Consider the following 25,795-nt stretch of genomic DNA (forward strand, 5'->3'; position numbering starts at 1 on the left):
TAAAGTATGACTCCTTGGAAGAAGCAGCCAGCCCGGAAATGGGTATTATCAATTATCTTCTGTGGATTAAAACACATGGCATATGTGCTATCTATCCAAAATAAGATGTTTACTATAATGCAAAAAAAAATCCCCAAACATTGCTGCTCATTGATTTATTTTTCTTTAATACTTACTGGGGAACAGCCAAACTCCTTAGGCGGATTAATTCTGTTTGGGTGTTTGTGATGCTGCTTTGGTTTTGGGAAGGAACAACAGCTGGAACAGCTTCAAAGCCTGCCCACACAAGTCACAATAATAGTCTCAATAATAAGCACGCAGAGAGTATTTAAAACATTTATTTGTATCATCACAGAGCACAAGTGAAAGACTGAAATCAGTGGGCAAAAATGGCTGTTACAGTAGCTCATCTAGAAATCCTCATTCATTCACGATAACGTGTTGCATCTGCGACACAAAACAGGATTGCCAATATCAAGTCTCCTTTCAAAAGGCTTACAGCGTTTACAGATAGACCTTCAAAGATAATAAAGTAATATAAAACATATATTTTTTAAAAATCTATTAAACACTATTATTTTCTGTGCAGTATAAATTTTGTGGGTTTTTTTTAGTCTTGTATATTCACAATCCAAATATCAATCCAGTCACTTACTGCAGAGCTGAGCGACAGGACAACTGTTAACACTTTTTCAAGTTAACGGGGTAGCCCAGCTAAACATTTCCATATATGAACATTTGCACCAATCAGAATTTCAATGCCTCACTGTTCTCCAGCAAGCTGGTTTTGTAAATTGAGATGGTCAGAGCTACTTAAATCTTTATCGGTCTCTTTGTAGCAGGTAACATAAAGACAGTTTCAGACAAGTTTCAAACTTTTAGGTGTTACCTGAAAAGATAATCCCCGCTTTAGAGTTGCTGGTTCTCCATCTTGTACCAGGCAAAACATAGCAATACTGCAACCTTTTGGGCTTCTTTTTGCATATCCTTGTGATGTAGTCCTTAAAATTTTAAGTACAGTTTGTACCTCTTTTACACATTATAGCTGTTTGCGTATGGTGAGCAGTCAAAGTGCATACCTTAATATTCTTGAGAAGAACATTGACTTCTTTTTGAGGCTTTTGGGGTAAAATGCCACGATATGTGTTCTTGTAATAATTATGTATTCGTGTGGTGACAGCCCTGCATGGTCCATCATTTACCCACAGGGTTTGCTATGTGAACAAGGCAAGTGTGCAATGCAAAACAGCAGATATACTAAAATAAACAATCTGTGCTAAAACTACATGATGTCTCCGCCCTACAGTCTGTCAGTGGAGAAGAAACCATCAGCCGGGACACTTTCAGTTAAGATACACAGTTTAAAAAGAGTTGTTGGGATTTCACTTCACAATGACCACTGATGTGTTGTGGATGGATTCCATAACAGCAGCCAGGCGACTGCACAGGTCGTAGGCCTGGGTGACGTGGACTTTGGGTGGGTCTTTAAGCACTACTGTGTCAGCTGAACCGTCTAGAACTCTGGGAAGCAACTCGCTGAGCTTCACCTGCAATGACTCTGAACACAAAGGAAGAGCAGCAGAAGTGAGCGACTTAGTTTATTGTTGATTTTCTTTATTGCAGTTTTGTTTCAATTTAAGGTTTAAATTTTAATTAGCTAGCAGCATTACTGGTATAGAATTAAATGTATGTGTGTAATTACAGCAAAATGTTGTCTAAGGGTGCACCTACACTATTGAGTATGCAAACTTTATACTGTATTGACTCAATATAAGCCTTTATGCCTCTGTCCCACATTCCTTTTAATTTAAATGTATTTCAAACTCTCAGAATAAGGGATCCTCATCTACTGTATACACATAAAATATTTATTCAAGATGCACCAACATGCTGACTTAAAGTAATTTGATTACATGTGAATTTTCCATATAATTTTGTTACATAAGTCATAATGTAAAATTTAATGGAATCTGGTCAAATGAAATTTACTTTACTGGTATACATCCAGTTTATATCAAGCACATTTTCCTCAGTGATGAATTATTTGAAAAAATAAACCCTTTCTTTCATATATGTCAGTTGCATTTAACTGAAAATTAATGATTTGTGTTTATTGAAAGTTAAAAAATAATTGAGTGTATTTTGACATTTTTGATGCAAACCCTACAGCAACCTAAAAGCATCCTAAAAGTCGGTATTGCAGAAAATGCACAAAGCCATGGCAGCAAGCCACCTTATATATTTATTTCTTTTTGAGCTGCTGTAATTAAAACTTCTAGCTCATCATATGAGACATCATGTATACAGCTATAAGAATAATAGAGCTGGACGGTACAGACTGATGTACAATCTAAACTTACGATCCATGTCTCGGCCCAGGCAGCAGCACCAGTGGCTGCGGATGGCCTCCATTGCATCTCGGTCTTCCTGGGGTAAAGTCGAGTCCCGGTTCATCAGGTGAAGGCAGGGGATGACGGCTTCATCCATGATGACAATACCCTCTTCTACTTTGGCCTCCTCACCGCTGCAAAATAGCTGCGATGCGCTCTCATTTAGTGCCTGTGTGGTGGATGACAGGACATATGTACAAACCCTGTTCTGAAAATGCTAGGATGCTGTGTAAAGTGTAAAAAAAAAACAGAATACAATGATTTGCACATGTTATCACCCTATATTTTAATCACAAGCACCGGAACCACTGTGTAGCCCTCTCAACTCCTTTTAACAGCAGTCTGTAAACATCTGGGATCTCAGGAAAACAGCTGCTGAACTTTTGGGAATGTTGTCTCATTTTTGTCTAATAGAGGATTCTAGCTGCTCAACAGTCCTGAGCTTCCTTGTTTTATCTTATTCATTTGATTATGCTTATGAAATGTTTTCAGCTGTTTTAAGGTCTGGACTGCAGGGCATGAAGCCATGCTGTTGTAATAGATTCAGCATGCGGTTTAGCATTGTCTTGCCGAAATATTCAAGGTCTTTCCTGAAAAAACTGTCATCTAGATGGGAGCACAAGTTGTTCTAGAACCTGTATATATCTTTAAGCACTAATGGAGCCTTTCCATATGTGTAAGCTGCCAATTCCATAGGCACTAATGCAGGCTTTTTAAACTGAGTGCTGATGATAAGTCGGATAAACCCTTTCCTCTTTTGTCCAGAGGATGCAGCGTCCATGACCACGGAGCAGTTTTCCACTTTTGCTCAGTCCGTTTTAAATGAGCTGTGACCCAGAGAAAACATCAGCCTTTCTGGATCATGTTCATATATGGCTTCCTCTTTGCGTGACAGAGCTTTAACCTGCATTTGCAGATAATATGGGGAACTGTATTCACAGACACCAGTTTCAGGAAGTCTTCCTGAGCTCATGCAGTGATTTCCATAACAGAATCAGGCCTGATTTTATTATAGTGCTGCCTGAGGGCCTGAAAATCACAGGCATTCAGATTTTTCCAAATTTTAGAACCTTTTCATGATATTTCACGAGTCATATTTCACGAGTCTTTGCAATTTTACATGGAGGAACATTATTCTGAAATTTTTCCACAATTGGCAGACACATTTTCTTTTTGAAGATTGGTGAACCTCTGTCTGCTTTACTTATGAGAAACGCTGCCTGACTAGTTACCCAATCATGTAACTGACCTGTTGCCAGTTAACCTAAGTAGTGAAAATTGTTCCTCCAGCGGTTTCTTTTTTAGCACCACTCACACCAGTTGCCTTGGTCCCAACTTTTTTGAGACGTGTTGCTGCCATCAAATTCAAAATGAGGTTGATACTAAACTATTTTAAATGTAGGGCATTTTAAAAGTAAAGGTTCGAGAGACACAATCAAAAGCTGCAAAACAGCAATTAAAGAACCGTCGTTTCCAAGTCAATATACTTTATAAAATTCAATACATTGGAGAACAAATCTACTCCTGCTCTAATACTGTCCGACTAGATTTTATACAGGCTGTAATGGGAAACTAAACCAAGCGCAGCTTATCAAAACATTTCCTCTCCTAAATGTGGCCCTCTTGGCCAGTCAGTCCACATTTTTGGTACAGAGAAATATATTTTAGAAAATGTCAGGGGGACATGGATCACTCCCAGAGGATGGATTCTAATGATCTGCAAACATCTTATTTTAAGCAAACCAAAACCTCTTATTTTTAGATAAATTTTCTTTATTGATATTTCAGACTTTATAGAGAAGAATCGAGCTCAGCGATCTATCTGCAATTCGACGGAGTGGAAAATAGTCCTACTCACAGTGAGACACTTCCTCCTGTAAACAGCAATGAGAGACTTGTCCACACCACGTTTCTCTCCGTTTCGCAGCAGGGTGCTGTTGGTCTCGTAGGCGTGGGCCAAGTAATTCAGTGCATCACGCATCCTGCAGTACGCAAAGGCAACAACTGCTGTCATATTACACAAAAAATACACTTTTTGTAAAAAAAGAAATGGTTATTTCCCACACAATGTAATCAAAATGTAAGCAAAATATTTAGTTTTATGATCTGAAAACATATGAAAAGTATTTAAAATGAGGGTCCCCATGCTTTTAGAAATTATTTCGTGTTATGTTACTCTAAAGTTATAGTATTCAAGGATATAGATATCTGAACTGTACTATCATTAACTATTCTTTGGTATGTACATCCTGGCTTTAAATGAGTGCATCTTTACTCTGTGTAAAGAATTCATAACTTAATAGGCAGTGTCAAAAGGATCAGTGATGTGTGAGATTTTTTATGTGTAACGCACGAATGAGCACAAACAACCATATATTAATCTGGAAAAATGTGGTCAGACACATGCTGATCGGGTAGGGTTGTGCTGAATATTCGACACCTACTTCCCGTGCTGGTAATGCTCCAGCCCAGTCAACAGATAGACAAAGACCGTCCTGAACAGCCTGTAATCGTCATGCCACTGCTGTGAGAGAGCAAACAGAAATATCACCATCACGTAATTCCCTCTTTTACACTCCTCCTATTTTTTCCACTTGACAGTATTTGAATAAAAACTTCTATTTTGTAGAAAAAAAAAAAAGAAAAAAAAAGAAGTAAAATCAGACTGTTAGAGGCTGCACAGATATAAAGACATAGAGAATATGTCATTTAATCAAAGACAAGTTTGGTGTTAGGTTTATGCTATATTCTTGATATAAGAAACAGTTTATTACTGCAGTCTGTGATTGGTGTCTTCACCATCCCAGCTGTCTTTCCATGCTGGACATAGTTCTCATTCCAGTGTGAACAAATGTCACTGGGTTTACATGCTCCCTACTGGAATGTCAACCACGCAGACCCAAATAAACACAGATTAGGGATTTAATATACTGAACACAAACAAACTTCCTTCATAAAGCTGAGATAGCCATGTAATAATATTTTTATAAACGCAAAATACTTAATAAAACTGACATTTGAGAGCAGTGCAGGGTGTCTATTTTTACTTTTGGATTTTTAGCCTTTTATTGCTATTAAAGGCAAGAATGAGGTGATTTGGCCACAAATCTGTTAACAGAGCCACTAATTTTCCACAGATGCTCAGCAGTGGAACAAAAATTCAACCCAGTGAAGCTACTTAACAGATGTCTGCCCCTGTTCTGTTTTGGGGGCAAGTCTCAGCTGCTGTTACAGATCACTGCCATATTGCATCATGGACCTAATGACATTTTTTCATCAAATATCTGTTTGAAAATTATACTAATTTCTTTATTTGCATATTTATGATGTTTTCCCTGCATAAAAAAATCAAACATTTTATCCGTTCAGCCTAGAGACGGTACCATGTATTCTTCCATGTCCATGTCTTCTGGCTTAATGAGACGAAGTTTGGCCCGGGCTTCCCTCATGATACTGATGGCTCTGTAAGTACCAAAAATGATAAATGAAGTTTAACAGCAAATGCATGGAAAGGAGAAGATACTGTAAAGTTACAGCTCTGAACTCTGGACACTAGATGGCACAATATGCATGCTATATATTCTACTGTATTTTTAGTTACCATTCTGCTTTCCAGCCACAGTATTACACTCCTATTCCTGTATATACACACACGCTACAACCTTGAAATGCCTCTGTTCTATGTTAGTTCATTTATAAACTTTTTTATTTGGGGTAATCTAGGACAAAATTCATCTGTGTTACAATTATTTTGGCCACTCAAGGACTGTGTGCACCTCTCATCAAAACTGAGGTTGCGGTCAGTAAACTGCTCAAGCAGCGTCCTCTCAATGACACGCTTGGGTGCCTTGTTCTGGAAGAAGTAGACCAGAGCGTGCTGCAGACGTGCATCCTCCTGTGGTGTGGTCTCCTCTTCAGAGAGCTCATACAAGCGCGAATACTCTTCATGGAAAGCCTGAAAGAACCACGGGAAATTTTAATGTTTTTAATGCTTTATTTAATTAATTGTACACTTTAAGGCCTCAGTGTGACTTATACAAGGACCGCACATTTCACAAGTTAAAGTATTTTCTTTGTTGTTTAAAATCTAGGAAATATGGGGATTTCATCATGACTTTAGTGACAAAGTTAAAATACAGATCTTGCTATTGATGTTAATCTTTTTAAATATGAAACACTGTGCTTCATAGAAGTTCTTTATCAAATACAGAAAGAATACTTCAAGAGGCTTCTCACCCTGCAAAGTGAATCTTGCTTCCCGAGCTTATTGCAAGAGAACCTCCAGTTTAGGATAAAAGGAATTCCTTCAGGGATTAACTTCTAGCGAAAAAGTCCCATAAAATGCGCATTTTTGTTTTTGAGTGGATTTTTAATAAAACTGTCTCGCAGAGAGATAAAAACTGCAATTAGAGCACGGGTTGATCCAAGGACAGTTTATGAGTATCTGGGTCTAAATCAGGTCAAATCAGTCATACAGCTTTTACAGATTTTTTGCAATTTAGAGTTGATGTGTGATTAAAAGAACATCAATATCCCAAACAAAAAATACCTTGATGAGGCCAGCCTCAGGACCCTCCTTATCAAAAATTTGTCTGGCCTTGGCTATGGCTAGAATGACACCCTGCATAGCTGGAGTTAGCATCATCTGGGAAATGACATGACAATGTAGAGAAAAAAGAGAATGATTATACCATGAAATGACAGATAATTAGTCCAAAGGGTAAACAAAGAAAAAACATATGACACATATGATATATGACTCAAAACCTATTGTATCTCTTTAAATCTCATCAACGTTTACATTAACCCTGCATTTGATCATTTAGCTTATATTTGTGTCCACTGACTAGGAAAGCTATCAGCTGCAGGTATGTATTTATAACTGCTTAAATCACACTCCATTAAGACATTAGGCCTTACCTCTTCATTGTATCCGTCAGCATCCGCCCTCACCATGATCCGGCCCACATTGGGGATCTCCACTTCTGAGACCTCATTCTCAGTCTGTCGTGGTCTGGCTGGAACCTCCTGCTGCTGCTGCTGCTCCTGATTGCTTTGCTCTGCGATAGGTTCAGGAGCCTCTCCAGAAGCCTGGGGCTCTTCTTCAGTTTCAGAGACGAGGCCGGCCACCTCTGGGTCATCCTTCTCTACGTGGATGTCAGATGGTGTCTGATCGCAAAGCTCTACATCAGGGCCAGGGATCTGACAGAGAAAGTTTTCAGATAGAACACGTTAGTATATACTCTCTTATATCAGCGTATGCTTTCACAGCTTTTGGGGGTCTTGTCAGCATACCAGTAAGCTCTGGAAGTCTAGTACCTGGCTTGAACAGTGTGTCTCAAAGTGCTAATTTACAGTACTTTGCAATTCTAACAACAAATGTATTCAATGAGAAACATGGTGAGAAATATTGTGATTCAGAATAGTTATCTGCATTCAACAGAAGCGGGTTATCTGGGTCAGCAAAAACAGTTATGTTTATATTATGATCACAACAAAAAGTGCAAAAATTACTTCAAATAACTACTTGTTATCTGTACACTAATCTAAATAGGTCTCTAAATAAGCTCTACATAAGTCCTGAAGGGTCATCACCATGCTAACTGGGGAAATCTGATCGCTGACCCAGATGGACGCACTTTATTTTTGTGGCCTAGAATTTCTGACCCATATTCAACATGGTAGGGTAGGGAATGATAGGGTGAGGTGTCGTGTACTTGTTCACCTGATTCTGCGGCTCCTTCTCCTCTGAATCAGAGCTCTGGCTGACCCCCGTGGTGTCAGTGACTGTTGGAGTGCTGGTATCACCTGGCTGGCAGCCAGGGCCCTCTGGTGGTGGGGGAGATAAATCTGTTTGCGCTAAGGTCAAAAAAGAAAGACAGGCTTTGACTCTTCATGTGTCTTTTGAAAAGAAGAAGTGCTAAATATATAATTACATTACTGGATATATTCTAATCTCATCTGGTATTAGAGACCCCACCTAGAAGGTCTGAGCAATGATACAGTCTATTCGTCCAGCCTGAGGGCAGACTTCTGTCTAGAGTTAAGAAAGCTCTGCAGTAACAAGTGTTCATTACATTTTTGATGGGCTCTTGTTACACAGCCAATAAAACTACATTGGAGGGAGGTGATTTTGTTGGAGAGAAAGTGATAACTGACACCTGCTTAATTGGACAAAGAAGTGCAATCAACTAGTTCAATATTTCATGTAGAATTAGATTTTCTTCTATTGAGAATTGCTTATCCTTGCTAATTATATTTTGGGTCCATACAGTTTTTAAATACAATGTCTACTGCTGTTTTGGGCTCCTTAGGCTAAAGCTTGAACAGATATATAATACTTTGTGTTTTAATCTGCTTCTTAAGTCTCATCCTGTATATATTGTGCTCCTGAAAGAGGTTCAAGATTTGATTGAACTGGCTTAGTTGCCCTGGTGTGAACATAATTACAATGACTACATGTTTCATATACATCTCCACATTATCTAGAGTGGTGATGAAATATTTTATGTCATTCTCACTTTTTCAGGCATCACTACAGACCTTCTGGCTCTTTTCTGAGATCAGGTTCTGGCTCTTTCTCTGCTTCTTGGTCTGGCTGTGGCTCTGGAGCAACTCCTTCATCCACCTCTTCAGTAGTGGATCCTGACTGGGGTGCTGGCTCAACAGGTGACTGCTGTATGTTATCCAGACTGGGACTTGTGGGCTCTGCAGAGGCGGTGGACTCTTCCTGCGGGGTTGCTGTCTGGCAGAACTGCTCCTCCCATTCGCTGAGCTCCTGCTGGAACCAGCGGTTATCTTCGTGGACAAAGCGCCTGAGGATGGGTGGCAGAGAGTCCATGCCATGGAGCACCTGGCCCGTCTCATCATCTGTGTCTTCTGGGTGGGATGTAAGACATTTTAGTTAGGAAATTAACTGTCATTTATTATCATTTTAATGCCTTTCAAGTAATACCATTTGAATTCATGCATATTAATATCCATTGTACAAATAGGTATTTCAATATGCTACTATACTTAAAATGTTTGCATAGAAAAATGTTTATGCGTTTCTAGTTTCTAGTATCTAGCCACTACTTCACTACTGGGTGAACTCCATATAATTTATACATAAATTGTTTTCATTTCAGTTTCCTTTATCTTTACTGAATCTCACTACATGAGTCCAAGTTACAGGAAAAAACATATTTTTTGCTCCTTAACGTTGCTTAGCACTTACATAAGTACATACATAAGTGATGCTGTCTATCTAGTGATGTGTCCCCTCATATAAAAGGTCTTGAATATTTTAAAGACCTCAGAGTACCGTATCACCCCAACAGACTCACTCAGCAGTTCACAGACTGCTGGCTTGTGGTTACTACAGTATTTATAGGTAGAATAGTCACTCTTCTGCAGAACCAGCTTCCAGTTTAGTTTCAGGAGACAGACACCCTCTCTACTTTTGAGATTAGGCTCAAAACTTTCCTAAGGTTATAGTTAGGGCTGGATCAGGTGACTTTAAAAAAACATCTTTTAGTTACACTACAACAGACCTTTGCTGCTGGGGGACTTGCAATGAAGCACAGAGTGTTCTTTCTTCTTTAATAACCATTCTTTCACTCTCCTTTCACTCTACATGTATTTATGCACACTCACAGCATCTCTTGTCCTGTCTCCCCCTCCTCTCACCTCTAGCCCCTCTCTAAGCCTGGTTGTGCCCAAGGTTTCTTACTGTTAAAAGGGAGTTTTTCCTTCCCACTGTCGCCAAGTGCTTGTATCCATCATCTTACAATATAAAGCGCCTTGGGGCGACTATTGTCGTGATTCGAGCTATTTAAAACTGAACTGAATTGAATACTGGAATGAGGAATTCTTGACAAACCATTTTTATAATGATATGCTGAGTATTTTGTTTCATAAATACAGTGTGAATTTTAAATTTACTTGAATTTGGCAAATGAAATGTACTAGTTTGGTATACATTTATAAATCTATAAAATCTCAAATAAATCCTGGCTAATAAACAAAGTGATAAACCTTTGTTTTAAAAATAAATATATTTCAGTTGAATTGACTTGAATGGTACACCTCCGCTTGTCAGCTATAGTATGTTGATGCTTTGGTTTCTGCTCAGGTGTTTGATAGCATTCCTCTCTTGAATATTAAGGTTGGACAAAGGAATCTTTGCACTGGAGAGAGCAGCTGAAACCTCTGAACTGCCTCTTTGCATCAAGTAAACGGAGAACGCTCTGCAAAAATTGCTTTCATTCCTCTCATTTCCTCTTAAAAATAAAATAACTGAAAGGTAGGTGTACCTGTGATGAGCTGAGGTAGCCTGTCGTCAATGTACATTAGGCAGTAGGCACTTGCGTTGGTCATGCCTCCAAAGGAGTCTCGCTCCAGCTCATCCCACGATGACTCAGTGACACTTATGTCATTGTACTTCAGCCAGCGCTGGTTAGCATGGTCATAGATGTAAGCCCAGTAATGACCAGCTGATGCCTGGCCTTCATGGACAAGCACTGCATGGAGTCTGTAGGGGGCCTAAGAGTCACACAAGAGACATAGAGAAAGAACACTGGAATCCAGCTTCCCAACTTAATATCAGCTGTTCGCCATGAACTGCAACATTACTTTCAGTTGACCTGTTCTTATTTGTGTCCTGTTGTCCTGTTTACATGACACTATTTTCTGTTTCTCTGTAGATATCAGTAAAGTTTAATCTAATCTCAGCTCATTCACTTTCTACAGCTGCAGATGTAAAATATGTAATTGAATTGCTAAATTAGGTGAGTGTGCAGGCCTTACCTGGCAGAGACTGTTGTCTGAGTACATGCCCTCGAGCGTCTGAGTGAGCCTGTCAATGCTGGCCTTTAGTTCTGGCAAACAAGCAAAAAATAAACACAGACCCTGAAAGGAAATGATTTTCACAACTGTTGGAACAAAAATAAGTCAATCTGAATAATACTAATTTGCATGCTTGCATAGCTGTCCTACATTTTATATGATATGTGCCATAATGGGGAAGTTGAGAGAGCCGGCCAAATGTCTATCACCCGTATTCAAAGAAATATGACTCATCTTGACATTTAACATATTCTGATGTATTGTCTGCGCCTGAATGAGTCACAGTCAGCAGAAGAACATTGGCTCTATTTTTGTGCAGGTGCACAGCTCTGTGCCAGTACACTTTTTGTTCTTTACTCACCTGCAGCACTTATATTTAATGAAATGTATTTTATTCCACAGAAGATGGCGAATAAGTGTAGCAGACCAAGTGTCATTGGAAACCGTGGGGCTCATTGCAATTTCACTGTCAAGGCTACCCACATTAATGCATCATCATCATCTGCTGTATCCAGTTTGGCAGCAGTTTTATTGAAGCATATCTTTAAGCACAGTGTTTTTATTACTGGGTGTTCAAGTGAGTTTATATAATGTGGAATATGCCAGACAAGGTAAAAAACCCAAGGAGATTTATGACCCCACTCTACTCTATGCATGTTTGGGTTTTATACTATGCAGCTTGATTGTTTTGGTTTACTCACTCTGAACTTATCAACCCTCAAGCAAGGCACCAAAAGACAAATCGTTTGCAGCTTAACAACTGAAAACACAACACAAAGAAAGCTGAAGGATGTTATGATTTCATATGATGCTTACAAAGCAATATAAGTAAATCTTTAAGGTAATATCAATGTGGGTATAAAAAGAGAATTATCATTAGCATACCATTTATGTCATTCTCAACTTCAGTCCTCCAACGCTGAAGACAGGTTTTAGCAAAGTGCAGCTCTTCTTCTGTGATGCTGTGGGGGGCAGGGTGTGGTGGGCAGTCAATAGGTTGTCTGCACTGAGTGAAGGGCTTGTATATGGGGGTCCTCTGGCAACTGGAAACACTGGAACCCAGGCTCTCTGATGAAACTGATTCTCCGGGATCACTAAAGAAGGCAAGAACAACGACACAGCAGTTACAAGCATGTCAGGATTTCCCATTTAAAGAGACGACTGTGTGGAACCACACTAACTGAGAATAAATTAAATCTATTAAAAGATGATTTCATTTTCGAGATCCCACTTGTGGCCTCGGTGAGTATAATGCTGTTGCTCTATACAAGAAGAGTAGAGTTGAAAAAGGTAAACACCTGCTTTCTTTGGCAATGGCTTCACTGAGGGGGGCACTTGGAGGAGTCGGTGACGATGCGGCCTGTCTCGAGTCTTCAGCTGGGGAAACGCTAGTCGGCTTGGTGGTAGCAAACTCCAGCACAAACTGGAGCATGTCAGCTAGAGGGTACTTTGTAGGTCCAGAGCCATAGTTTTTATAACTGTGAGTAAAGAAAGCAGATAATTAGATGGAGATTTGACCTTAAAAAAAAGAAAGGATAAAACTTACCACTCAAGTTTCTGTTGAAGGACTGCCAGTTGCTCCTTTAGTTTCTTTACTTCTCCTCTCCTCTCATGGGTCTGCTCAATGTTTTTGTGAAGATATCTGTAACCACAAAAACAAGAAGATTCCTACAATTAAAAATGTGGCAAAGTTATATTTAAATATTTACACCATACACACATCATAAAATACCAATGGAATAAAGTTGGATGACCATTTTGGTGGAAATGACCGCGGCCTAAGTTATCAACAAGCCTAGTCTGGAACCATCCCCCTCTGTTTTAAACTCACCTGTCCATATAAATGATTTGAGGAAACTCCAGTTTCTTATGTATCTTCTCAGGGCGCCCAAGCTGGGTGTTGAATTCAAATCTCGAAAGTTCAAATGTCAAGACTGGTGGTAGCTTTTTGAACCATCTCTGAAAACATGAATAAATAAAGAGTTTCTTAGCAGATCATTAAATTTCACAAACTCTAGCCGAGCGTGCTGCACAAAGAGAGATTCAATTTTAAGTTTATCAAATTCTTCACCTCACGTCCAGATGTGACATGATGCTCTGAATGAACCGACTCAATCTCCTTCTCTACCATAGCACCTTCTAAGCATTCATCAAGATTGTTGAAGCCATTGACTTGCAGGGGGTACTGGCCAAACTGCTCAATATTATATACCATCTTACCTGAGAAAAAAATCACATAGATACCAGGGGATGACTGAAAATCATAGACAACACCAATAAAAAGACCAAACTCATACCCTCGTGTCTTCTTTCTGTCACAAAGGTACCATAGAAGAGCTGGACCATGGGGTTATGTTGTTTATCTTCTGCATTTCTAAAAGTAAAACATGGCATTATTTTAAATTAATTTAGCAAGCAGTAGTGCACTAAAGATGACAATGACAAAACACGCTGGGTGCCATCAGCTTAAAACGTACTTTCCACTGGCAGCCAGCTGAAATGCATCCTCGAGCCAGTCAAGCAGTTTGTGGGAAAACTCACTGACATCCTAAAAGGGACACATTTCAAAAAGGGCAATTTACTTGTCTGAGTCATTTATTTAATTGTCTTTCTGTTATGTGCTTTTTCTGTACTCTGTCTCTGATGTATAAAGACCTAATGAAGGGCTGTCTAAGAACTAAAGGGACTGCTGAGCATTAGTATGTGCTGAATCTACATAAACATATAAACAACAAATGGGAAGGTTAAATATTATTACATTTACATGACAATCTTCACTGAAAGTTAGATAAAGAAAAAGTCTTTTAGCTCTTAATTAAAATCTTAATAAAAGATCAACTTGTTTCAGTATCATCTCATGGTCTTCCCCAGTGAATGGAGCTTGTCTAAGTGTATGACCACCTGTTGCATGACCACTGGGAAGTCTTAAACCAAGACTAAATGATGACCAGGTGTGCATAGCACTACCTCTGGCATGCTGAACACTTGAACTCAGTCAGCCACATTAGCTAAATCTTCAGCTGATTCCCTTCTGTGAATTTTACCGGGGAATAAAAGAGTCTCAAATTGGCATCCTATTTAAACAGTTTCAGCCTGCTTATAATCTCACTGTCCGCTTCATTAGGTACACCTTGCCAGTGCTGGAATGAACCTTATAGTGCCCTCATAACTGCCTTAATTATTATGGCATAGATTCAACAAGGTGCTGGAAATGACATGAAGTTGCTGCACATTTGTAGACTGCACAACCGTGACGAGCCATCTCCTGTTTAGTCACATCACAAAGGTGCTCTATTGGATTGATATCTGGTGAATGTGGAGCCCAAATGAGTACAGTGAACTCATTGTCATGTCACAAAACGAGTCTGAGATGATCTGAGCTTTGTGGCATGGTGCGTTATTCTGCTGGAAATAGCTATCAGATGATGGGTACACTGTGGTCTAAAGGGATCGGCATGGTTGGCAACATGTGATAGGCTGAGGCATTTAAACAATGCTCAGTTGGTACTATGGGCCCAAATGCGCCAAGAAAATATCCACCACACCATTACAACACCACCACTGACCTGAACCATTGAGTCGAGGCAGGGTGGATCTGTGCTTTCATGTTGTTTACACCAAATTTTGACCCCATTATCCAAATGTTGCAGCAGAAATCAAGAGTCAGCTGACCAGGCAACATCTTCTATTGTCCAGTTTTGGTGAGTGCATAAAAACTGTGGCCTCAGTTTCCTGTTCTTAGCTGACAGAGGTCACACCTGGTGTTAGCATATTGTGCATTCAGAGATGCTCTTCTGCATATATTGGTTGTAACTCGGTATGACGTTATTTGAGTTTTGCCTTCCTATCAGCTTGAAACAGTCCTCCTGAATTCACCCAGAGATCAGCCCCTTTCTTTAATGCCTGCTCTTTTCACTTAAGCAGTCTTGTTGCTGCTCTCCCTATAGACTTTGCAAATCTGCAGGTAGAAGGATTGGAAGGTCCCAGCCTAAAATTCATAATTATTACAGATGAAGTAACAAACCTCTTTTAACTAAAGTGGCCCTGACAGAACTGGGCTAAGAGCAGGTCAGGGCAAACACGGACTGCATGTAAATTTAATGGATTCAGTGCAAAACCCAGATAATGATGCCTGCCGTCTGCTGATCCTATTACAATGGACACTAAAAAAAAAGTTTGTGGGCAGACTTGCTCTGGAAAATTATGGCTGGTTTCTGTCATGGTGGTTTAGAAGAGTTAAAACATCATAAATCCTTCAAAGACACAAATAAAATATTCAGCTGGAAAATAGAAAAAATAAAGAAAATGAGTCTGAGAAGGACAGCAGCTGAAAAATAGAGAGACTGCTGACCATTAAAGCCTACATGTCCCTGTAGTTAATGAGAAACAATGAGGCAGTGGCTACAAATTTCAGAGAAACCAGAAGTCTGAAGTGCCCTGCAGAAAAGGTGCTGACAGATGTGCTCTGGTTACTGTATCTGAGAGAGGAACACCTCAGCTTTATCAGCAAGTCAGAGAGTATTAAAAGCAGGTGCGGAGTTAGGTTGTTCCTTAAAAAGACAAATACTGTACATATCTTGTACCTGTTGGGCCTCATTGGTCCTGAAGGCGTCACGCAATAACTCCACAGCAGCTGAAGGATCCACAAACCTGCGGGTAGAGCCCACCATGAGGGCAAACAGGCAGCGCAGCTCCTGCATGAAGGCTATGTTCCTCTTGTCCTGTTAACGTAAACTCATCAACTTCATCACCCTTATATCACAGCGGCAAAGTAAGAAGAGTTATGTGTTATCCTGTTCTGTATATACTCGTGACAGTAGCTTACTTACTGAATGGCTTTTACACTTCTCCAGTATTTTCTCAGACAGATGGTAGTTGAGAACCAGTCTCCTGAACACAGGCAGGTGGAAGAGTGACTGTAACAAGACAGCATAACAAGGCACATAAATCCAGCCATCCACTGAAGGTTGGATATGGGAGATTACCAGATGGCAGATCATCGCTACAGCAGAACATTTATTGTAACTTGGTTGAGGAGAAAATGTGGACATATGTTTACAAATATGTTGCTTGATTAACAAAGAACACTGCTAATGTTCTGCCACTGACATTTAGCTTGCTGTTTGGAAATTTGCATGCGAGTGTTAAGTAGATTAAGTATTCACACATCAAACAACCATCACAATAACTGAAAGGTGAGGCTAATGACATCAGTTCTATTTTTTTAATGCAATGTTCTGCAGGGAAAAATAGTTGCTTGGGAATGGCTTGAGGAATACATGAGGCACAGGCAACGACCAAGCATCCAAACTTCCAAAGCATCAACTGCGAAAACCACAAAGAGCAACCAAAGTCCTGTATCCATGCCACAACGGGTCAGAGATATTTTGGTGGTTAAATAATTGGTGGAAGGTTTTGATGTTGTGGCTGATCTGCATATGAATACTGTGGTGTAGTTTCACCTGGATTCAAAAATGTAGGCTAAAATAGGCCAACATCCTCTGTTTTTTTGTTATTCTTTTTTCTTCACATACAGTGTTGCGAAAGAGTACCTGCTCCCTTCCTAATCTCTTATTTGTGGACATTTTTCACACTTACATGTTTCAGATCATGAAAAAAACTAGATAAAGATAACCTGGGCAAACACAAAATAAAGTTTAACATGATGAGTATATTTATTAAGGGGAAAAAAGCTATCCAACCCTATGTGAAAAAGTAACTGCCCCCTACAGCTAATAACTGCTTGTGCCACCCTTGGCAACAAGAACTGTAATCAAGTGTTTGTGATAACTGGCAATGAGTCTTTCATATCACTGTGGAGGAATTTTGGCCCACTCTTCTCTCCAGAATTGCTTTAATTCAGCTACATTGGAGGGTTTTTGAGGATGAACAGCCTGTTTAACCCTTTAAAGCCTGAACCCTGAAATTATTGCCAAAAAATAATAATAAAAGACACATAAATTGGCTACATTCCGTATTTTATGGGTGCAATTTATTACTTAAAAATGTATTGAGCTATTTATTTAGGTTTTTTCGGGGGGGAAAACGTTACATTGATGATGTAAAACAGGGGTGGGGGAAACTCCAGGCCACAAAGGCCGCTGTCCTGCAGGTTTTAGATATTACCCTGGGTCAACACACCTGACTCAAATCACTAGTTCATTACCATCTGAAACATGTAAGTGTGACAAATATGCAAAAGACTAAGAAGTCAGCAAGTCGGAAAATAAGGTTTTATAACGGTATATGTCAATAGCTTAATATATTTACAGCCAGGAACAAACCCCATATCAATTTGTCATAAGATACCTATGTTTCTCAGGATAAACTAAATGCATTAATACTAATCTTATGTGTCATGTGCAGGGCTGATGGGAGCTTATAAGCACTTCTGAGTATCAAGATATGCATTTACATTTCAGAGGGAAATTCAATTACGGTTTATCTCAGTTTTACTGCAATTTAGTCCACAAAGGATAATTGAAGAAATATGAGCTGACAACTGAGTCACGTGGTCACTCAGCCTCAATCTGATAGCATAAAAATTTTCTAGGGGAGACGACGAGTCAAGCTCTGTTGAATCTACAACAGCTCAGTTGTAAAACAAGGAAGTGACTCTGGTACAATAAACAGAGAAAAAAAGGTATGATCTGAACGCCATTTGTATTCTAACAATACGGCCTTATTTCCCCCATTTCAATTTCCAGATAAAAGCCCGTCATATGCGGGTGGGACTTCTTAACAGATATGGAAGCATATCTGAGTTTAACAGAGAGAAACAATCACAGTCTCTTCTGTTTACTTTATACTCAGGCTGCCACCGCTCACTCCGTCCTCGCTCGCTATTTAATTATCAATATAGCCGGTGTATCTCAGTTAGGGTTCTGGTTTCTGCCGAGCTACCTGATAGGCCTGGAAAAGTTAAGTTAGCTGGAATGGACTTATAATAGAATTAAGAGCTCAGATTAATACTGTATGCTCAAGCTCACCGGGAAGATGTTTAACTTTATTAGCAAGATAGAGGGTTGATGAAAAGGTGAGATAGAAGGGAGATTCTTGTGTAGCTGAACAGGTTCTGCTTTCGCTTTAAAAAGATGTCTGTACTGTACATTTTAACCCAGTGTGGTCAAATTTTACCATGGAAAAACTAGGTGACAGATATTGCTGAAAGCAAAACAGACATGTGATGATTGACACTGGATCAAGGGAAGTTAGAAATCTTTGAAAGGAAACTCCAAGTCTATAAATGTTTGTTGAACTAAGTGCAAGAGCTATTTAGGTCTTGGGAGCAACAGAGGCGAGACTGTTAGAACAGGTGGAGATCGGTGATGAGTTTCATGCAACAGAATACATGCTAGGTGTCGCTATGTTTTCTGAATATGAATTTGAATACTTTTGTGGTCAAGTGTCATATGGGTCTAACATCGACATGTGTTATATATACACTACATTAAAAATACAACACTAATTTATGTTAGTGGGTATCAGGGTTATTACAGTCAACTAAAATTAAACTTAAAACTGTTTACTGCTTAAGCTATTACAGCTTGGCTGATGAGGCTTTGATGGCCTTGTTTTTGAGTCGATAGATGTCTACAAGATTGTGAGTCAGCTGCTTTCAAAAAAGTAGTGTTTTTATTGTAATACCTGAACTGATTTTGCTAAATCTTGCCTCTGACATATGCCCTTTATACAATGATAATTAAAAAGACTGAAACTCAAAATGCTTTCACCCAAAAATGAACCAAGAAAATCAATTTAGGAAACTAAATGAAACAACTTAAAACAAAAAGTAAAAAAAAAAAAAAAATTAAAACACTTGTGACTGCTAATGCTAACCCTCAACCTCCTAATTCCTCCTCAAATTGGTGGTAAATATCTGTTATAAGTCAACAGATTCCCTATTATGTTTTGCATATTTGTTCTTCCATATGTTTTTTACTTGTCTTAAATACTTAAATTTTAAGATAGTTATTTTATAAGGAATTTTAAGTAAGTCTGTTACAGACAAGTCAATTAAAGTATTACATCCATTTGCTTAAATTCACATGGATCTCATTCTATATCAACATATTCAGGACGTTTATGGCATTACAATGTCATGTGTTCCTATTTGATCATATTTATGATTGAGGGTTTTTTTTTTTCATTCTAAATAAATTACACTATTTTACAAGCAATAATAGATTTTAGCAACATTTTGATTGTTTAGTATCTCTCTGTGAAGCATGATAGGGGTTATATTTATGGACATTTGTTGTTATTAATCTGACCTCTGTAACCAAAATGCTCCTTTTTCATCTTATTATTTGTTAGGTGAAAAAAGCTCCTTGTCCTCACCTGGATGACAGCACTGAACCAGCAGGTGTTTCCTACATTACGAATGCCCACAGGCCAATCTTCCTGACGGATCCACTCTGCAGGGCTACACATTTCACTCTGGGCTTCACATCTCTTCCTCTTTATTCTCGCAGCATTCTCCTCTGCACTGGCTTCCAGAGCCCTGCACAACATCAGTTTACCACTTTAAAATGGTTATCTGACAACGCTATTGAACACAGGTTAACTCATTCCCAGTGTTATGGGTTAGGGTTAGTATAATGTAATCTTTATAAGTAAAATCACCCCAAAAAGATTTGTAGAAAAACATTAAATGTACATCAAGAGGAGCAAATGAGTCTAACAGGTAATCAGTATTGTGGGAATTATGAGCATCAACATGCTTATACATTAAATCCAGCATTTGAAATGAAGAACAGCTCATGGTGAATGAACTATGCTGAAGTAACTGCCCTATTCATCTGCTCACATCTCAGTGGCAAAAGAGCTGCAATGCAAAACGCGGGCCTGTTACTGGAAGCAACTCCAGGTTCAGTGTTAAAACTGCAGCTCCCAAGCTGCACACAGTTTACCCAAGGACACTTGGGTAAACTGTGTGGGGTACTGCTGGACCAAAACCGCCATAACTACCCATTTTCAGTGTAAACTGAAACACTGCATGGGATGAAACGTTAAGAAATCTGAGGTTCCCCAAAGACATGGAGCTAAATCATCTTAGGGCCATCTATGATTGGATAAATGAAATCTCCTCTTCATCAAAAGTCAATGAATCACCATTACGATAATTAGTTAAGGTCTTTGATAGATGGTTATCATCTGAAAGAAATTTCATTTCAATCCATCCAGCATGGCTAGAGAGAAAGTGTAGTCAGACACTTAAAGTTCTTTGCTATTTTATCTACTTTTGATCTCAGATTAACTGCTAGACCACACTGTTTTGTGTGTTTTTGCTCCGTGTGAACTGTCAGCTGTCAGCAGTGACCTTTGCTGAGAGTGTAACACTCACACAGCCAAGATAATAGTTGTGGCATCCATGGCCATTTAGTAGCCTGAGAGGAAAAACACTCATGCCGCTAACATTTTAATTTTCATAGTTCTCTCTATTGAAATTAAAAAGTGAATTAAACCAAAAACAAGTGTTGTATCAAATGAAAAGTCGTCCTTTACCTATGAAATTCTCGCTCCTCTTCCTGGGCTTTGTGGGACTCCTGCAGGCTGAGTTCTATAGCGGTCTGCAGTTCATCTTTAGGAAGCCCTGAACAAAAAACCACAAGAGCGTTACAACAGAGATCCTATAATTCAACTTAAAATGGGTTAATGTAAAAATCACACTGAGCACTCATAATAAAATTCTGTTTCTTCTATGTGACTCTGCCTTCACTCAAACATTGTTTTCTAACTAAAGTAAATGGATGACCCATAACATTGCTCAGATATTCTCCTGTTAGCTTACTTACCATTAAAATCCCCAAACAGATGGCTATGAATGGCAATACTTTAAATGTATATTAAAATATGTGTAAGTTCACCTCGAAAAAAAAAAGCTTGACACATTCTTTGTACATTTTACTTGTGTTTGAAGAGCAGTGTGTTCCTTATCTGTTTCATACCTAATTTCCCTAACGCCACACATAAGTCAATCGATTTTGGCAAATCTGTAGTAGCCACTTTTGGCTGCCCCCTTGCCACAAGGGGTCACCACATGTTTGATTTGGCAGAGTTTTACTCTGGATGCCCTTCTTGATGCCACCCCAAAGGAGATTTGTGTCTCCGGCTGGACTCAAACCAACAGCCTTTTGCTGGCCAACTGAATGCATTTACTGCTGTCTTCTCTTCTCTTTTGATGTCTCATAGTAAAGCTTTCTTTATATTCATCCATTAAGCTCAGTTTGCATTTGTGCTGGAAGTGTCACTTCTGCTATCAGCTTTGTGTCAATTTGCATCCCCAGAGTACCTTTCTGGCCCTCCCAGGCCTCTCCAGATGTCCCTGACTCCTGTGGTTCTCCAGGGTCCTGAACCTCTGCAGTCTGGGTTGTCAGCAGTCCAACAGCATGTCCAATGTCCCCCTGACTGACCTTGAGGAGAGAGAAGAAGGAATATATAAATATTGAGGATTTTATCAGTGACTGCAACATCTAATAATACATCACAAGGATAAATCAACACATTTTAAAGACACACAAATCAAAATATAAACACATGGCCATATCCAGTCGATTGTGCTTTAAACAAGAATTTTAGACTTGTATGACTCAATGAATACATAACCCTATTGCCGTCTGCATCTGGTTACACGATGCCTGTGAAAGTTAACCAGTGTGTTTAATGTACTGTTTGTTTAACTGTTACTTTTATGATGTTCCAATTCATTCAATCTTTTAACGGGGTTTTCATATGCAGCTGTATTTAAACATGGTAAGCTTGAGGTAGAGTGCTGGAGTGAAAAAATGGGACCCTATGGGGTCTTTAACATAATTTACACTTCAAAGACTCTTTAGCTGCCTAATAGTGCGGGAATGGATTGCTACAGTTTAACAGTTTTAGATTCATGTTCTTCATGGTATTAAATCTTGCTATAAAACATCTCCTACCTTTTAAACTGTCTAATATATTTCTCCAGCTAAAAGCAGAATTCTCACTCATCAGATTAGGCGTCAATAAAGTTAAGGATGGAGATGCATTTACCAGACGTAGCATAACTTAGAAATGTTTCACATTTTTAGGGAATCTGGATATTAATCTAGGAATGTTTGTAAGGATACTTTACCATTATGAGATGTGGGCAAATAATCAATTAAAAAATACACACATTCAGATTAGTCTTTACTCTATGTATTTCATTTCTTTCTCAAAAATCATTTTAAATATAAACAATTTCCTGAATGTCTGGAATAAATCGTCCATTTTGTACCTTTAATAATGTCATCATTTTATAATAGCCCATAACACGTTTCAAATATTGTGGCAACAGGGAACGAGAAGCTTGATGAGTGGAAGAAAAAGTGTAAACCTTTTCTTCCATGAAATGTAAGTTCAGGTTAGCCTGACCTAAACCCCTTCATTAGTCGACTATATAGACAATCATATTAAAATGAAATATTATTAAAGTGAAACAGCAGATTCTTGTTGAGGCTGCTCTGCTGAGCAAGCTAAATAAGAAATGGTATTAGCTCTATCAGTTTGTGGTTCATGGTGTTTTAAATGGCCTACAAGCTTTTTAATCACATTAAAACTACAAATCTCTCAGCCACGGGAATCCCGTGAATGTTGTTCTACTGTCTGAAAGTCATAGTGTCAAACAACTGTAGTACCCTAAACATGTGATGCTGCAGATTCTAAAAGCTGATGCTAAGTTGTTGGGCCTTACATTCAGGGCTCTGTAGAGGATCTGTTGGTCCTGGATGCCAGTGATCTCCCTCAGCTGGCTGATCAGCATTTCACTCTGCTGAGAGAACGAAAACACCAGGCAGACTTTAGATCTTTCTATCACCATTACACACAACTTCCTGTATCGGATCCATGCATTAGAGGCAGTGATGGGCTGGCATTTCATTTCCATTTGGGTAGACAAAATGGACATAACTGTAGCACAAGTAGGCGATCCACTGGAAGTATTATTGGCTTTGAAGTTACAACTGTTACGAAATAAATATCACTACAGTAACAATGGCAACAATAAGTCCTCCATTTAGATTGGCTCAATAATCCTTGCTTTCACTATCCAAGTCTGTCCTCCATCAAGAATGAAATATGTTGTAAAGAATACGCCACCAACAAAATAAATGAATAGTGCTTTTGTTCTCACCAAAAGCTATTGGTAGTTTTTCTCTGATAGCTGAAATGGCACTCAAAGAAAGAAAAATGTGAAAAATTGACTTTCAAAAGAGAAAAAAAGAGCCCTGTTGTCAGAAGAGGCAAAAAAGATGATTTATCCAAAGGAATTCAAAAGTAAAACACCAGTCAACTTCCTTATGAGCATTCCCTCAGCAGAGAAAACACCAGGATTTCAGAGGGGATCTCACGATCATTCAGCTGGCATTACTCCTGCCAGAAAGTGACGTCTGGTCTATATATCACCAGTACTGAGGGTACACAAGACCAGTCTAAGAAAGTCACTTGTGGTAACCAAAAGATGTCAAGGTTAGTGTGTCATCCCACTTACAGTCCTCCTTACCTAATGTACATGGAGTGGAACAAACTGAGGACCACATAAGTGCATGGCTCATGTGTGGCTCATCTCTATTCTGTGACTTACACAGGCAGTTTGCTGAGTAGGAACAGTTAAACAAAAATGAAATTATATTTCCAATGAGTAGAACTGAAACATAGTTGGAAGAAGCTTTGGAATAGCTAGAGATATTGAGAGGCAGTAATTTATGGGTGAGTTCCACAACAACAAAATGGATCAACTGATCAGAATGTCAGATCAGACACTGACAAAAAGCCAGGAGATGTAGATGAAGATGTTAAAGATGGACAGCTTTAGAAATAAGTACATTAGAGGGAGAGTTCAGGTTGAGCAGTTTGGAGACAAAGTGAGAAAGCCAAGGCTGGGATGGCTTGGACAAGTGCAGAGGAAGAATAGTGCACATACTGGGCAAAGGATGTTGAAGATGGAGCTGCCAGGCAGGTGGAAAAGAGGAAGACCACAGAGAAGATTAATGGATGTATTGAAAGAGGACATGCAGACTGGCTGGTGTGACAGAACAGGATGCAAGGGAGATAATGAAATGGAGGGAAATGATCCGCTGAGATTCCTAAAGGGAGCAACTGAATAAACCTTAGCGATTTGCTGGGATGTCAGTCTGTGTATCTGCCTTCTCTGTTTAGTTTCAAGTAGACCAGTGAATCAGGGACACTGGCCAATCGGGGGCACTTTCAGATACCCTTCCTCCAATTAGATCCCCCTCTTTTAGCCAGCAGGCTTTGCATGGTCAGTCTCCCACCACCACATTATTTGTTCCACACACGGACAGGCAAACACAAGTGTTCCCAGGCAGTCATATACTTTGACCTCACAGACACATGAAGTTTTAAAAAAGAAATAACACACGTTTACTGAGTTAGAGGCTCTATATAAAGCCTGCAACCCTGACACCAGGTGCACATGTCATGGTATCTTTCTCTTACACACAAAGGAAGCCAGGAGCAGGCTGACCAGACTTATATGGAGTCCAGTGGCTATCTGAGACCCTCTTGGTTAGCCTCTATTTTCAGCTACTGACATGGATAGCACAAGCTTCTGTTTATCATTCCACTCACCATGCCACCAGGCATGGTGAGAGGGCAGTAGTGGGTCTGTCTCTTTCTGTCTTCAAACACACCTCCTGTGTCAATACCAAACCAAAAAAGTGTAATAAACGTTTAGATTGCATTGCATTTTCATTAACACCACATCATATATAATTAGAGGAAAGCCCTCCCTGAAGTATAAAATCACTAATCACTCCACACTGTCTTAGAATAATTACAAAAGCCTATTGAAAGAGCAATCGGTTGGATTAATAGTTACTGAGCCAAATAACGGTTTAAATGTAAATGTTACGTAGTTTACGTTTAACTAGTGGGAATTATTAATAAAATATGTATTTATATACAAAAAACTCTGCATAATTAAAGTGTTATTATTTTATCTTTGCAAGCTCCTTTGACTACGATGACCTGGATGACTGAGAACCTTCACAGACATTATTTTATCTGTTGGTCACTAAACGAGCAAAAAAAAAAAAAAAAAAAAATAGAAGTTCAATCAAACAAGGCTCAGTTAAGTAGTCACATCTGGTTAAAAAGCCATGTCGGAAGTTTGATTTAAAAATAAAAAGTGTATTTTATGCCTACCGATTTAAAAAACGTTATTTTTTAAAATTTGAAAACGTTTTAAAATGTATTTTTATTTTGAGTTACATTAAAGAATATCAGAGGAAACTTTAAAATCGCAGATTTTTGAACACACACTGGCCTCCGGGGGTTGTGCCCACACAACAGAGGGGTTAGTGTTAAGGTTAGCTCTGCAGGCGTCACAAACATGCCACTTATTGTGTTAATAGCAGCTCCATCATCCTGAGCTCTCACCGAGTTGGTTGAGTTTTCTCCATTTTCAGACTGATCGGCTCTCATTGCAGACGAAAACATGAATTCCTTCTGATTTTTTCCCCCCAAATGCTTCCAGCACTGCCTCCGACTCAAACCAGCTCCATCTGTCAGGCACGAGAGCGACAGGCCAGCTGTGCGCGCTC

General features: G+C 39.2%; 1 protein-coding gene across 3 annotated transcripts; it reads right to left on the minus strand.

Moving 5' to 3' along the window:
- Nucleotides 1-322: 322 nt before the first annotated feature.
- usp28 (ubiquitin specific peptidase 28) lies at nucleotides 323-25,764 on the minus strand. Of its 3 annotated transcripts, none has more exons than XM_026181866.2 (26): nucleotides 25,632-25,764; nucleotides 22,927-23,004; nucleotides 21,514-21,634; nucleotides 20,727-20,814; nucleotides 19,560-19,722; nucleotides 16,049-16,135; nucleotides 15,803-15,940; nucleotides 13,697-13,767; nucleotides 13,517-13,593; nucleotides 13,291-13,439; nucleotides 13,051-13,178; nucleotides 12,766-12,861; nucleotides 12,518-12,697; nucleotides 12,105-12,313; nucleotides 11,181-11,251; nucleotides 10,688-10,916; nucleotides 8,934-9,266; nucleotides 8,116-8,249; nucleotides 7,311-7,592; nucleotides 6,940-7,035; nucleotides 6,167-6,345; nucleotides 5,774-5,852; nucleotides 4,835-4,914; nucleotides 4,249-4,372; nucleotides 2,361-2,559; nucleotides 323-1,558 (listed from the first exon to the last, which is right to left on the minus strand). In XM_026181866.2, the coding sequence occupies exons 1-26, from the start codon at nucleotides 25,689-25,691 to the stop codon at nucleotides 1,383-1,385; spliced, it is 3,627 nt and encodes a 1,208-aa protein (XP_026037651.2). In that variant the 5' UTR covers nucleotides 25,692-25,764; the 3' UTR covers nucleotides 323-1,382. The 3 variants fall into 3 exon arrangements, with proteins under 3 accessions (XP_026037651.2, XP_026037649.2, XP_026037650.2); XM_026181864.2 differs by having other exon boundaries at nucleotides 8,934-9,269; XM_026181865.2 differs by having other exon boundaries at nucleotides 8,934-9,269; nucleotides 22,927-23,001; nucleotides 25,632-25,751.
- Between the last annotated feature and the right edge of the window lie 31 nt (nucleotides 25,765-25,795).

Source organism: Astatotilapia calliptera, chromosome 10, assembly GCF_964374335.1.
Source record: "Astatotilapia calliptera chromosome 10, fAstCal68.1, whole genome shotgun sequence".
Lineage (NCBI taxonomy): Eukaryota > Metazoa > Chordata > Actinopteri > Cichliformes > Cichlidae > Astatotilapia > Astatotilapia calliptera.